Genomic DNA, 13,937 nt, shown 5'->3' on the forward strand with positions numbered 1-13,937 from the left:
CAACACTGTAATAACTAAATTTATCCCGCAACCTCACTTCTGCATAGCTTAATTGTTAATGTTTTGGGGAATCACATTAATTAATATATAAATTCTCAAGGTAATTGATAATTTAAACTTTGTTTTTTAATAAAAGCGTGATTAAAACAAAAAAAACGACTGAAATGGATGCGGAGAGTTCGAAGCAACATTATAACCTAAAATGGAACAACTTTAAAGAAAATCTTTTACAAATATTTACAGAACAATTACACCGAGAATTACTTACGGACGTTATTATATCGTGTGAGGGAAAATTAATAAAAGCCCACCGGATAGTTTTAGCAGCTTGTAGTGTTTATTTCCAGGTATTTATTTTATTTTTTTGACATAAACATAACCTAAAATTTTTTTTATTGTAATTTGTAGCAATTATTTGAAGTACACACAGTCTCTAATCCACTGATTATTCTAAATGGTGTTAAACTGGATGATTTGAGACATATTTTAACCTTTATGTATTTAGGGGAAATTCGTGTTTCGGAAGATAAAATCAACGATATTTTAGCATTAGCAAATGAATTTCAAGTGAAAGGATTAAGCAATATCGTTTTTAATAATATTATCGAAAAGAAAAATATGATGGGGATCCAAAAAGATAATGAAACGATCGAAAATGCAAATTACGACGAAGAAAAACGCCCAATTAATGAAAATTATAATAAAACTCAAGATTTAGACACAAAAAATAACTTAAATTCATCTGAAAATTTAAAAATAAATAAACCACCCATAGCTTTTATGATTTTCCAAAACGAGTGGAGGAAAAAGTTATCAGAAAAGTACCCAAGTAAATAAATCGAAATGATTTAATTATTTATTAATTTCATATTTTTTATTTTAGGTGAAAATAACAAAGAATTATCAGTTCGTTTAAGTACAATGTGGAAGAAATTATCAACTCAGCATAAAGCAAAATATTACAATTTGGCAAAAAAATCAGAAAATAATTATACAATGTAATTTAAATATAAATGATGAAAAAACCTGTTTAAATAAATAAATCCTTTTTAGATCTGATCTTCCCCCAGCTAAACGAAGAAAAAACCAACCTCAATCATTACCTAATTCTAAGCCAAAACAAGAGGATAATGAAAATGATGCAAATTCAAGTGACGGATTGGAAATTGTTGAGGAAGAAGCCGAATTAATCGATATAACAGAAGATGATGAAAGATCAAGCGTTTTAAATCGTAATAATCACATACCTGAAGGTTCTTTAAGTAATAATACTTAAAAAATAATATAAAAGAAGAAAAAAGTATCAAAGAATGTAAATAAATTTAGTAATAATTTTTATAAGACGTCGTTTGTACCTGTATGATAAATATTAACATTTTTAATATGAAATTTTTTATTAAAATCTAACATTAATAACAAATAAATCAAAGCGCCATCTCTGTAATGACACTTAAAACGTTACTTTAAAATTTAAATTTCTACAAATCTAATAAATTAAACAAATTTCATATACGTAATGATTATTTATCGAACACAACCGGTTTTATTCACATTATAATCACAAAACCACTCGAAAAGTGTGTTAAACAGCCGTTATCGTTTCGTTTAGGTTAGCTTTCACGTGCAGATGTCGCCATACGCCAGTATTGTTTTGACATTTGACAAGTTAAAAAGTCAAAACATCACAGGCGGTTAAATTTAACCAAGTTTAACAAATAGAATTAATGGTTCCGAAATCGTTTAAATAGATAAATCCTTTTAGATCTGATCTTTCCCCTACCAAACTAAGAAAAAACCAACCTCAGTTGTTATCTAATTCTAAGCCAAAACAAGAGGATATAAGATAATAAAATGATACAAATTGAAGTAAACGATTGGAAATTGTTGAGGAAGAAGGTGAATTAATCGATATAACAGAAGATGATGAAAGATTAGGCGTTTTAAATCGTAATCACCAGGTACCAGGAGGTTCATTAAGTAATAATACTTGAAAAATAATATAAAAGAAAAAAAAGTATCAAAGAATGTAAATAAATTTAGTAATAATTTTTATAAGACGTTGTTTGTACCTGTATGATAAATATTAACATTTTTAATATGAAATTTTTAATTAAAATCCAACATTAATAACAAATAAAATAACAAATAAATCAAAGCGCCATCTCTGTAATGACACTTAAAACATTACTTTAAAATTTAAATTTCTACAAATCACATTATAATAAATTAAACAAATACCATATACGTAACAATTATTTATCGAACACAACCGGTTTTATTCACATTATAATCACAAAACCACTCGAAAAGTGTGTTAAACAACCGTTATCGTTTCGTTTAGGTTGGCTTTCACGTGCAGATGTCGCCATACTCCAGTATTGTTTTGACATTTGACAAGTTAAAACGTCAAAACTTCACAGCCGGTTAAATTCAGTTTAACAAAAAGAAAAGTTTTAACAAAAAGAATTAATGGTTCCGAAATCGTTTAAATAGATAAATCCTTTTAGATCTGATCTTTCCCCTACCAAACTAAGAAAAAACCAACCTCAATTGTTATCTAATTCTAAACCAATACATGAGGATAATGAAAATGATGCAAATTCAAATGACGGATTGGAAATTGTTGAGGAAGAAGCTGAATTAATCGATATAACAGAAGATGAAGAAAGATCAGGCGTTTTAAATCGTAATAATCAGGTACTAGGAGGTTAATTAAGTAATAATACTTAAAAAATAATATAAAAGGAAAAATAATGTAAATAAATTTAGTATTAATTTTTATAAGACATTGTTTGTACCTGTATGATAAATATTAACATTTTTAATATGAAATTTTTTATTAAAATCCAACATTAATAACAAATAAATTAAAGCGCCATCTCTGTAATGTCACTTAAAACGTTACTTTAAAATTTAAATTTCTACAAATCACATTATAATAAATTAAACAAATTTCATATACGTAACGATTATTTATCGAACACAACCGGTTTTATTCACATTATAATCACAAAACCACTTGAAAAGTGTGTCAAACAACCGTTATCGTTTCGGTTAGCTTTCACGTGCAGATGTCGCCATACGCCAGTATTGTTTTGACATTTGACAAGTTAAAACGTCAAAACATCACAGCCGGTTAAACTCAGTTAACAAAAAAAATTCCCCCCGCAAAAAGAAAAGTTTTAACAAAAAAAATTAATGGTTCCGGATACGAATAAAAGTGAATACATAATCATCGAAATAATAAGAACCGTGTGGTTTCTAAGTTAACATGTTTAATTGAGTTGTTTTGGTGCCACCTTGGCAAATCGTATAACACGTATTTCTGGAATAAACTAAGGTTAAAATAAGAAATAATTTTATTGTGACTAAAATGGTTCGGCTTACGATTTCTCGTAAATCTCGTTATATCCGTCTTACGGTGGTTTTATTAATATTAGTACCGTTATTGTATTTGTTGGCGACGTCGAAACAAGAAGATTTTAAAAGCGTGATATCTTCGCGTTTAACCGTAAAGGAAGTGCCAAAATTGATCCACGGCTTGGGAAATTTCGAGCCAAAAAACGTTGAAGATCGAAAAGGACCCGGAGAACACGGCAAACCCCATCTTTTAAAACAAAACCAACAAAACGACGCCGATTTATCCGAATCCGAATACGGAATGAATGTAGCGTGTTCCGATGAAATATCTTTAGATCGATCTATATTAGACACAAGATTAACTGAGTGTCGTCACTGGGATTACCCAGTAAATTTACCAACAACCTCGGTTATTATTGTGTTTCATAACGAGGGTTGGTCAGTTTTATTAAGGACGGTTCATTCGGTGATTAATCGCTCACCTGATCATGTTTTAAAAGAAGTTTTATTAGTTGATGATTACAGTGATAAAGAAAATCTCAAGGGGCAATTAGACAATTATATTGAGAGATTTAATGGAAAAGTTCGGTTAATTCGAAACACGCAACGGGAAGGTTTAATTCGGACGAGATCTCGAGGTGCTAAAGAGGCGAAAGGAGATGTTATCGTATTTTTAGACGCCCACTGCGAGGTTAACACAAATTGGTTACCCCCGTTATTAGCTCCAATTTATCGAGATGAAAAAACGATGACTGTCCCGGTTATCGATGGAATTGATAATAAAAATTTTGAATATCGACCCGTTTACGGCGATGATCGTCATTTTAGAGGAATTTTCGAATGGGGGATGTTGTATAAAGAAAACGAAGTTCCTCAGAGGGAGTTAAATAAACGCCATCATACTTCAGAACCTTATAAAAGTCCCACACACGCGGGGGGTTTATTCGCTATAAATCGACAATATTTTCTTGATATTGGCGCTTACGATCCGGGTCTTTTAGTTTGGGGGGGTGAAAATTTTGAGTTAAGTTTTAAAATATGGCAGTGTGGTGGAAGTATTGAGTGGGTTCCTTGTTCGAGGGTTGGTCATGTTTATCGTAGTTTTATGCCGTATAATTTTGGGAAATTGGCCAACAAAAAGAAGGGACCTTTAATTACAATCAATTATAAGAGGGTCATTGAAACCTGGTTTGATGACAAATACAAAGAATATTTTTATACGAGAGAACCCTTAGCGAGATTTTTAGACATGGGTGATATTTCAGATCAACTCGCGTTAAAAGAACGCCTACAATGTAAAGATTTTAAATGGTACATGGAAAATGTTGCTTATGATGTATTAGATAAATTCCCTGAGTTACCCCCAAACGTTCATTATGGGGAATTACGTTCGGCGGCTGTTGATAAATGCATAGACACATTAGGACATGGCCCCCCAAGTTACATGTCGATTACTCATTGCCATGGATTTGGAAATAACCAATTAATACGGTTAAACGCTAAAGGGCAATTAGGAGTTGGTGAACGATGTATTGAAGCTGATTCCCAAGGTATTAAATTGACGTTTTGTCGAATGGGAACTGTCGATGGGCCGTGGTCTTACGACGAAAATTCTTTCGTGCTTCTTCATCGCGTTCATAAAAAATGTATGGCTTTACATCCCCAAACTGCGCATTTATCGTTAATGCCGTGCGATATTAACAATACTTATCAACAGTGGAAGTTTAAAGAAATTCAACCGAAATGGTAAAAAGAATATTTTATAAAACAAGACATTGAGAGGAGAGGTGTTGTGTGATAAGACTTGATTGAAAAAGACAAATTAAATTGGAAAAGATATCATAATTATAATATTTTGCATTTTAAGAAACATATCTGTAGATTTTTTTCGTTTTAGTATCCAGATTTTATTTCTTTGTTAGGCTGAGTACTTATTTAGGAGTCACACTGTACCATCAATGACTTGTGCCTTTTTTATAACCGTTGTAAATAAGCTCATGTAATATTTTTGTAATAAAAAAGTTCAAATAAATTTTTTTTTATTATAAGAATTAAAAGAATTTGTGTTTACGTAACAAAAAAACTTTCCTTTCATCTATTTTTAACTACATTAACATTTAAACCGTTTCAATATACCAACTCGACTTTTTCTCGTTTTTTTTTCTTAAACAACCTTATAATATGATACATTCATCAGATAGAAGGAAATATTCTCTATCAAAATATGTAATAAATAAACAAATACAATATGTTAATTAATTATCGTAACCAAGCATGCAACCAATATCACAGTGTAATACGCAAATCGCGTATACTGCGATGTTGGTTGCATACTTGCAATTATGACGTTGGGTACGATAATTAATTAACACACTGTATGTAAAAATAATAAGATTAATCTTTAAAAATTTCTTTCTATTTTGACCGTACTAAGATGTTTATTAATTTTTCTGATAATATTTTTGAGTTATCTAATATCCACATATTTCTATATTATAATATTTGCTTGAAACTAACACTAGAATTTTTCTAATTCTAGGTCTAGTGTTAGTTCTAGTTTTAGTGCAATAAAAATATACAACATAGCAACATCATGTTTGGAATCATTTTAATGTTTTTTTTTAATAAAGAAGACATCATAAAAAACACCATGAAGTTGTCCATTTGTCTATTATATGATAACTAACTTCAGATTTAAAATGTCAACCTCAATTTTAACATATTTGTAATCTTCATTAAAAATTCTTTAAAATGAGTACAAACACGACATATTTATCTTCAATATTAATGGAGTTATGGTCAACTTCCGGTTAGAAATGTCAACGTCAATTTTGGCATATTTGTAATCGTCGTAAAAATCCTTTAAAATGAGCTCAAACATGATACGTTTAATTCCAATATTACTCGAGATATAAGCAACTTCCGATTTGAAATGTCAATGTCATTTTGACATATTCTTAATTTTTATAAAATGTCTTAATATTTGTCACAAAAACAAAAATATAATAAAAAAAAAATTAAGGTTGGTATTAATATTTAAAAATTAGATTGCTATCTTCATTGTTGTTAACTTCGGGTTTAATGTTTTTTATTCTAACTTTTTTGAGATAAGTGCGTCATCTTCGGACTCATTTTAAAGGTGTTTTAATGAAGATGACAAATATATCAAAATTGACGTTTCAAACCGGAAGTGATTGTATTTCCATTAATGTTAAAGTTAAATATGTCGAGTTTGGACTCATTTTAAAGGATTTTTTATGAAGTTGATAAATATGTCAAAATTAAAACTTGAAAGTTCGAAATTTTTGGTTTTTTGAGATAAATGCGTCAAGTTTGGACTCATTTTAAAGGTTATTTTATGAAGATTACGAATATAATAATAAAATTAAAGTTGACATTGACAAGTGAAAGTTTTTTTCACGACTAAACCCGACTATTTCTAGTTCTAGGTCTTGTGTTAGTTCTAGTGATAGTGCTAGTGTAAAACTAGAACTAACCAGACCTAGAACTAGAAAAATTCGGGTTTAGCCGTGCGTCTTCAGACTTTTCTAAGTTCGGCTAAACCTAAAACTTTCTAGTTCTCGGTCTAGTGTTAGTTCTAGTTTTAGTTGTTATTTAACCCTAAATTCTTGTACATTTTAATTGATCTAAAAACATTTTTTTTTGATTTAATCCACTTACCTTGCTTATAATTTCATCCATTTACCCATTTTGAATTAAATACAACCTTTAAATCCAATTAATTATGTTTTTCATTAAAAAAAACTTAAATTCAACGTCAATTTTGACAAGCAACTCAATATTTGGATCTTAATCACCATGGCAACCGAGTCAAGTTGGATAACCTTAAAATAAAAAAATTTTATTCCGATATTTTTATCAATTCTAACCTAATTTTTATTAATTTTAAAACAATTCGAATTCTTTACGATTATCTCGCATTCATAACAAATTCGTTAATTGTAGTTAATTTAAATCGATTCTAATTAAGAGAAATAAATTAAAAATATCTTTTTTTGATTTAATCCACTTACCTTGTTTATAATACCCTAGATTTAGATAAACCAATTTTGATTTAAATAGAGCCTTTTAAACCAATTAAATACAACTTTTTCCTTAAAAAAACTTAAATTCAATTTTGACAAGCACCTGCAATATTTGGATCTTAATCACCATGGTAACCGAGTCAAGTTGGATAACCTAACAATAATAAAAATTCAATAATTCAATGATTAAATCTTTATTTTAGTAATAATAAAAATATTTAAACATAAACAATTTTGTTATGGTATAATTGAATGAAGAATACTATCAGCTATATCATTACCAGAAATAACTTGGTCACTCATTACAACTATTCTAGAACCAGTTAAACTCTCCAATAAATTACAGGCAGCAATTTCTGCATAACTAACACCTCCAATAACATATAACAAAACCGTTTTGGTAGTTAAAGGATATCCAATGTCGTTTGTTATAGAAAAAGGTCCAAATTGTTGAAGTTTATTCTCAATTTCTTTAAGAGGGGTTGTACTTAAAATAGATCCAATTAATTGAACTGCTAAAGGAATATAAACACCCCCAAAAACATAACTGACACAAGTCGGATGTTTAACATCAACTTTTTCTGGTTGTTGAGGAATCAATTTCATATTAATAGCGGATTGGTAAAAACTATTGTTAAATAAATTAGGTAATTTCATTAATTTATTTTGTAAACTCGATTGTTCTTGATCAATAAAGTTCATTTTTAATAGGTTATTGTATAAAAACCCGTATTTAAACCCAAACTCATGAAAAAATTTCGTTAGAAACTTGGTTACATCCGAATCGGATAATTTCTGCGTCAAACATAACAACAAAAATAAACGAAACGAAAACAATTTATCATTTTCTAACAAACTTTCCGTTAAATAAGCATAATTCCTTGATTTACTTTTATTTTGCATGATACACAATTCGAATTCTTGTAGTTTTTCAAACCGATTTCCTAAAACGTTAATAATCGTTTCAGCAGCATTCATATGATTGGCAATTAAAGACTTTTTTGATGTAACCTGTTTTAATTGAGTTTGAACGTAACGTTTCAATTCATCTAAAGCCATTTCTTTGGATGTATCGCTTTCAGACTTTAATTGTTTTATTAACAAACTTAAATTGGCTGTAACTTCAGTAAAAAAACGATTTTTTATGTTATTATAAACAGTGTCTCGTTTACTATCAAAGTTAATTAAAACCGGATTTTTTTCTACTCTAACATTAAGTTTATTATCATACTTTTCGATTTCGGCTTGTTTGTGTTCACAAACTCCACATTTTACGTTGTAAATCTCTTTTAATAAAGCAGTGTAAGTTCTAGGTGTTAATAAAGTGCTTGTATAATCTACATTTCTATCTAAAAGAATAACACAACCAAATTCACTTTCTATTTTATCAGTTTCACCTAAATCTTCGTTTAATAAATCAAGTTGTTTTAAAATGTTTAATGCGTTCGACCCTAAAGCTATTGATAACTTTGGTTTGCCAACAACGAAATATAAATGTCTTAAAGTTTTTCCATAACATTGTAATAACGATAAATCTTGTTGTACAAATAAATTTTTAAACATATCTGGTATTTCTAAACTTAAAATGCCTTTATCGATATGAATAGGTTGCCATTGTAACGAATACAATCTTATTACGGTTTCATACAAACCTTCCTCTTCTAATTTTTGTTCGAAACTGTATAAAGCTTGTGGAATACATATTATGTGGAATTTTCCTTTAGGATGATTCTCCAAACCAATTTGATTCTTAATTAAACCAACAACTTGATTAAAAACATTCCAATTAGAATAAATCATATAATATTGAGCGTTCGTCGAATTTCTTGGAATGTTATTTTCCAACTTAAAGATTTTATCAATTCCATTCCCTCTAAAATAAAATTAAATTAAATAAAACAACGAAAATGATGAATAAATCAATATATTTATATAGTTGTGATTACTTTAACCAAATCGCACCACAAATCCGTTCTAAAGGCTTAATTATATCCGACTGTATAATTAAATCTTTCGGTCCAGAATGAAAATTTAACACATTTAAAAGTTGATTTTTCGATATTTCAGTTAAAGATGATAATTTCTTGTATAAAATATCATCCATTTTTAGATTTAAGTGTAGATAGGATCACAATTTTAGATTAATTTGTAAATAAGGAATATAAAAGTGAGGTTACTAAAAATTGACGTTTAAAAGTAGGGTTATGTTATATTTAAATTCAAATATTTTTAATTTTAAATTTTGCTTGAATATATTTATAATAGTTTAACAATAATCAATTTTGAAATTAGAAACATTCTTAAGATGAAACTAAAATGATTAAATAAAATTATTATAGATTAATGCACTCCAATAATATACAACCAATCAGAGTAACGATCGTTTAAAATTTCGACCAATAACGTGAATTTCTAAGTGGATAAAAGTTACCTAGGTTTTTCAACTGAATAAATCACACGTGATATTTTATAACTGATTAAAACGCGACTACCATATATATACTTTTGTTTACGTCACATTTTTGACAACTATAATTAAGTCAAAAATAGTTAATAAATAATTAAAAATTGTTGATAAATCGTGCAATTGTCGTGTATTAATCTCCCTAAAATACGCTCGAGCTTGATTTTAAATCAGGATAATTTTATTTTTAATTCACTCAAGTTTTGTTACCCTTTGGAAATAACTCTCAATCAAAATCAGAAGATAAAATCGCTCCAGCTAAAGCTGTCGCGATTTTATCATGCTTTTGATTTCGAGTTATTTCCATGGTAACAAAACTTTCGTGTAAAAATAAAATTATCCGATTAAAAGTCAAGCTCTTGTGTATTTACCCCCGATAAAATAAATTGACTTTTGTAAATGTCACTTTGACGTTTAATGTCATTTTGACGTAACTATGGGAGGAGTATAAAAAACCGTATAATGTTGATTATTTTCATAGTTTCTGGTCAACTTGTAATGGATTAAGGAGTACACGAAGTGGTTTAGGTTCATGTGTTCCATAAGCTCTCTCAAATAAGTTCCAGCTTATGGAAGCTCGAGAACTAGAAACATTCGGGTTTAGCCGCACGTCTCTCAAGACGGCTAAATCCGAATGATTCTAGTTCTAGGTCTTGTGCTAGTTCTAGTGCTAGTGTAAAACTAGAACTAAAACTAGACCAAGAAGTAGAATTATTCGGGTTTAGCCGCACGTCTCTCAAGATGGCTAAACCCGACTGATTCTAGTTCTAGGTCTTGTGTTAGTTCTACTGATAGTCTAGTGTAAAACTAGAATTAACACTAGACCAAGAACTAGAATCATTCGTGTTTAGCCGCACATCTCTCAAGACGGCTAAACCCGAATGATTCTAGTTCTAGGTCTTATGTTAGTTCTACTGATAGTCTAGTGTAAAACTAGAACTAACACTAGACCGATAACTAGAAAGTTTCGAGTTTAGCCGTGCATCTGAAGACTTCATACTAGTCTGTTGTGGACTTTGTGCTTTGTTTGGGTTACTTTGCTGGAGAATTAGGACTTGCAGTTAGAAGTCTTGCCAAAGATTTCAGAAAATACAGTAGATTAGTTCTTTGGCTATTTCTTTCTTTATCAGCTTGATAATAAATTATTAAGCAGATATAAAAACGTCTAAATATTATCCCAAACGAATTTTCTTCAATATGATTTTGATTACTTAAAAGGATATTTCCTTCCTTTACTTACTACAAATTATTCAAAACTTATATAAAATCGATTAAACAAACAAAACACACTTTAACCTCATATTTTATTCCTCTAGAACCCCCATATTAATGTGTTTGCTATCATTTTATTGGTTCAAATATAATGATTTAAGCGTATCGAGGTTAAACAATATTTTAATTCATTTCATAATTTCAAAATTTTCTTGTATATTATTTATTTTCCACGATTAAAGTTGCATTAAATATAACAGTGTTCGAAAAATGTTTTTTCAACATTAGTGGAAATGAGGAAAAGTCACGCGATGTTTTCACGGTGTTTGTGCGCAAAAGAATTGCGTTTATTAAGGGGTTGAAACATTTTCATCGTTCATCATTTCAGTCTGTTCTTTGATGTCAAATTGAAAACGTTGATGTTAATAATATGGGGTTGGTTGATGTAGTTTTATTAACTTTATGTGCGAACATTTCATGTCCAGGGGATCCAGTAATTGGTAAAAAAAAGTGGAAATTACATTTTCATTTAAAAAATTAATTTATTTATAGATATCTCACATGAAAAAAAGTTAATTTTGGAAAACCAATCGAAACACCTTCGAAATAAAACGCTAAAAATTGCAACTCTTTATGTAATTTATTTAAATTGTAATTAAAAAAATTAAAAATAATTCTTTTAGAATCCTCCGTTAAGCTCTTTTTACGTTGAAAATGGCACAATTATCGGCGATGGAATCGCTTTTGAATACATTCATATCCTGCAGGAAAAAATTGGGTTCAAATATGAAGTTGTAATCCCCGCCGAAGAAAGTTTGGACGTCACTCAAAACGGAATTATAGGAATGCTCAACCGAAACGTAAATTTTTTTCCACAAACAAGAACAAAAAGAATTTAATCACCCATAACGTCGAAAATAAATTACTACTTACTAACAATAAATCAATTTCATACCATTTTTCTTCATGAATAATCGTTTTTTTAGGTCAAATCATTCATTATTTAAAAAAAAAAACATTTTTAAATTACATAATTTAATTTTGACGTTAAATATCATTTTGACATTAAATGTCATTTTGACGTTAAATATCATTTTGACATTAAATGTCATTTTGACGTTAAATGTCATTTTGACGTTTAAAAAGTGTCAATTTGACGTTTAAAATGACCCTTTAATTTATTTTTTTTAGGAAGTTGATTTAGCAGCTGCTTTTTTACCAGTTTTTCCAAATTTTTGGAAATACATTCGTTATTCTCGCAGTTTGGATAAAGGCGAATGGGTGGTTTTGATGAAAAGACCCCCAGTTTCCGCAACAGGATCCGGTCTTTTAGCCCCGTTTACGTTTCAAGTTTGGCTTTTAATTCTCGTTTCTTTATTTCTCGTTGGTCCAATTATTTACGGAATCATTTTACTTCAAGCGCATCTTTGCAAAGACGACGAAACTAAAGTTTATCCGCTTCCCGCGTGCGTTTGGTTCGTTTATGGGGCTTTATTAAAACAAGGAAGTACTTTATCTCCGATGACAGGTAAAAAATTCTAATAAACAACGTTATTATTATTATTAACATTAATTTTCTTTTTTAAGATTCATCTAGGATTTTATTTTCGACTTGGTGGATTTTTATAACGATTTTAACCGCTTTTTACACGGCTAATTTAACGGCGTTTTTAACTCTCTCAAAATTTACTTTGCCTATTAATAAATTAAGCGATATTGGGGATAAAAAATATTCTTGGGTAACACATAAAGGAAATGCAATTGAAGAAGCAGCACTTAATGTAAGTAAATGTTAAAAAATAAATAAATTTAATGATTTTCTTGTAGGATCCAGTCTTTAAAGCAGGAATAAGGGGCTCTAGAAATGAATATTTAGTGGAAAATGCAACTAATATCCTTGAGAATTGGGTTAAACGAAATAATTATATGTACATTGGTGAAAAACCGATCGTTGAACATTTAATGTATCGAGATTATTTATCGAGAAATTTCCCAAATATGACGGAAGCAGATCGATGTACTTATGTAATAACAACTTGGACGATAACTGATACTCTCAGAGCTTTCGGGTATTCATTAAACTTTGAATTCGCCGACCTTTTTAATAATATGTGAGCTTTTTATTGATTCCCATAAATGTCACTGTCATATATTTTTTAGTTTGGAACATTTGGTTGAATCAGGGATTGTAAAATACACTTTAAGTTCTGGATTACCTGACACCCAAATTTGTCCATTAGATTTGGGCAGTAAAGAACGAAAATTGCAAAACACTGACTTATTAATGACTTATTACATAGTTGTTGGTGGATTTGTTATCTCAACCATCGTTTTTACAGGAGAACAAGTTTATTTTAAATGCATCCATAAAGGAAAATTAGATAAAAATCCAGAAAAATTATTTACAACAATCAACAAAAAATTAACAACACTTGGAAATGAAAATCAAAATCAATTTTCTCCACCACCCCCACCGTATCACGCTTTATTTACACCTCCTTTTCCTCATACACCAAAAGCACAAACTAAAACTATTAATGGAAGAGAATATTGGGTTGTGCGTAATATTGATGGAGCAACCACTTTAATTCCGATAAGAACACCTTCTGCATTTTTATTTCAATACACTCATTAAAAAAAAATCTTGTATTGTTAATAACTTTCATAAAATATTAAGTAAACTGTTACTGATAAGAATGTTTTGCATATTAAAAATATTTCAAGGTTAACATTCTTTAGATGCTGTGTTAAAATTAATGCAATAATAATCCAATTTGTGCTTTCTTTAACAAAAAATGAATTTAAAACTTTGAAATTATTTATAAATATTTAATGATGTTAAACATAACCTCAAT

General features: G+C 29.2%; 4 protein-coding genes and 1 long non-coding RNA gene across 6 annotated transcripts in view; 3 read left to right on the plus strand and 2 right to left on the minus strand.

Annotated features, from left to right (window-relative positions):
* On the plus strand, window positions 1-2,096 carry LOC111428746 (protein abrupt-like). Of its 2 annotated transcripts, XM_071200248.1 has the most exons (5): window positions 10-100; window positions 244-347; window positions 409-829; window positions 884-998; window positions 1,054-2,096. In XM_071200248.1, exons 3-5 carry the CDS (start codon window positions 496-498, stop codon window positions 1,274-1,276), a joined length of 672 nt encoding a protein of 223 aa, XP_071056349.1. In that variant the 5' UTR covers window positions 10-100; window positions 244-347; window positions 409-495; the 3' UTR covers window positions 1,277-2,096. The 2 variants fall into 2 exon arrangements, with proteins under 2 accessions (XP_022920174.2, XP_071056349.1); XM_023064406.2 differs by having other exon boundaries at window positions 1-347.
* An 826-nt stretch (window positions 2,097-2,922) lies between these two features.
* Window positions 2,923-5,392, plus strand: LOC111428736 (N-acetylgalactosaminyltransferase 7). The gene has a single exon (XM_023064389.2). The coding sequence runs from the start codon at window positions 3,374-3,376 to the stop codon at window positions 5,108-5,110; it is 1,737 nt and encodes a 578-aa protein (XP_022920157.1). The 5' UTR covers window positions 2,923-3,373; the 3' UTR covers window positions 5,111-5,392.
* Window positions 5,393-5,995: 603 nt separating this feature from the next.
* LOC111420760 (uncharacterized) overlaps window positions 5,996-13,937 on the minus strand; it is a 155,454-nt gene continuing 147,512 nt past the window's right edge. Inside the window, exons 6-7 of the long non-coding RNA XR_011641976.1 lie at window positions 7,395-7,560; window positions 5,996-7,205 (exon numbers count right to left, since the gene is read on the minus strand). This is a non-coding gene — a long non-coding RNA (uncharacterized lncRNA). The remainder of the gene's footprint in view (window positions 7,206-7,394; window positions 7,561-13,937) is intronic.
* On the minus strand, window positions 7,585-9,589 carry LOC111428748 (vacuolar protein sorting 33B). Its single transcript, XM_023064408.2, has 2 exons — window positions 9,353-9,589; window positions 7,585-9,279 (listed from the first exon to the last, which is right to left on the minus strand). Exons 1-2 carry the CDS (start codon window positions 9,508-9,510, stop codon window positions 7,644-7,646), a joined length of 1,794 nt encoding a protein of 597 aa, XP_022920176.1. The 5' UTR covers window positions 9,511-9,589; the 3' UTR covers window positions 7,585-7,643.
* LOC111428744 (Ionotropic receptor 76b) lies at window positions 11,312-13,872 on the plus strand. Its single transcript, XM_023064403.2, has 7 exons — window positions 11,312-11,582; window positions 11,635-11,717; window positions 11,766-11,942; window positions 12,274-12,610; window positions 12,670-12,863; window positions 12,910-13,193; window positions 13,243-13,872. The coding sequence occupies exons 1-7, from the start codon at window positions 11,513-11,515 to the stop codon at window positions 13,715-13,717; spliced, it is 1,620 nt and encodes a 539-aa protein (XP_022920171.1). The 5' UTR covers window positions 11,312-11,512; the 3' UTR covers window positions 13,718-13,872.

Source organism: Onthophagus taurus, chromosome 11, assembly GCF_036711975.1.
Source record: "Onthophagus taurus isolate NC chromosome 11, IU_Otau_3.0, whole genome shotgun sequence".
NCBI classification, from domain to species: Eukaryota; Metazoa; Arthropoda; class Insecta; order Coleoptera; family Scarabaeidae; genus Onthophagus; species Onthophagus taurus.

Excerpts from the sequence above, each read along its gene's own strand:
- LOC111428746 (XM_023064406.2), top strand. The coding sequence starts at position 165 with ATGGATGCGGAGAGTTCGAAGCAACATTATAACCTAAAATGGAACAAC. Across the intron at positions 348-408 it reads CTTGTAGTGTTTATTTCCAG|CAATTATTTGAAGTACACAC; the intron begins GTATTTATTTTA and ends TGTAATTTGTAG. Across the intron at positions 999-1,053 it reads TCAGAAAATAATTATACAAT|ATCTGATCTTCCCCCAGCTA; the intron begins GTAATTTAAATA and ends AATCCTTTTTAG.
- LOC111428736 (XM_023064389.2), top strand. The coding sequence starts at position 3,374 with ATGGTTCGGCTTACGATTTCTCGTAAATCTCGTTATATCCGTCTTACG.
- LOC111428748 (XM_023064408.2), bottom strand. The coding sequence starts at position 9,510 with ATGGATGATATTTTATACAAGAAATTATCATCTTTAACTGAAATATCG. Across the intron at positions 9,280-9,352 it reads TGTGGTGCGATTTGGTTAAA|AGGGAATGGAATTGATAAAA; the intron begins GTAATCACAACT and ends ATTTTATTTTAG.
- LOC111428744 (XM_023064403.2), top strand. The coding sequence starts at position 11,513 with ATGGGGTTGGTTGATGTAGTTTTATTAACTTTATGTGCGAACATTTCA. Across the intron at positions 12,611-12,669 it reads TACTTTATCTCCGATGACAG|ATTCATCTAGGATTTTATTT; the intron begins GTAAAAAATTCT and ends TTCTTTTTTAAG. Across the intron at positions 12,864-12,909 it reads TTGAAGAAGCAGCACTTAAT|GATCCAGTCTTTAAAGCAGG; the intron begins GTAAGTAAATGT and ends ATTTTCTTGTAG.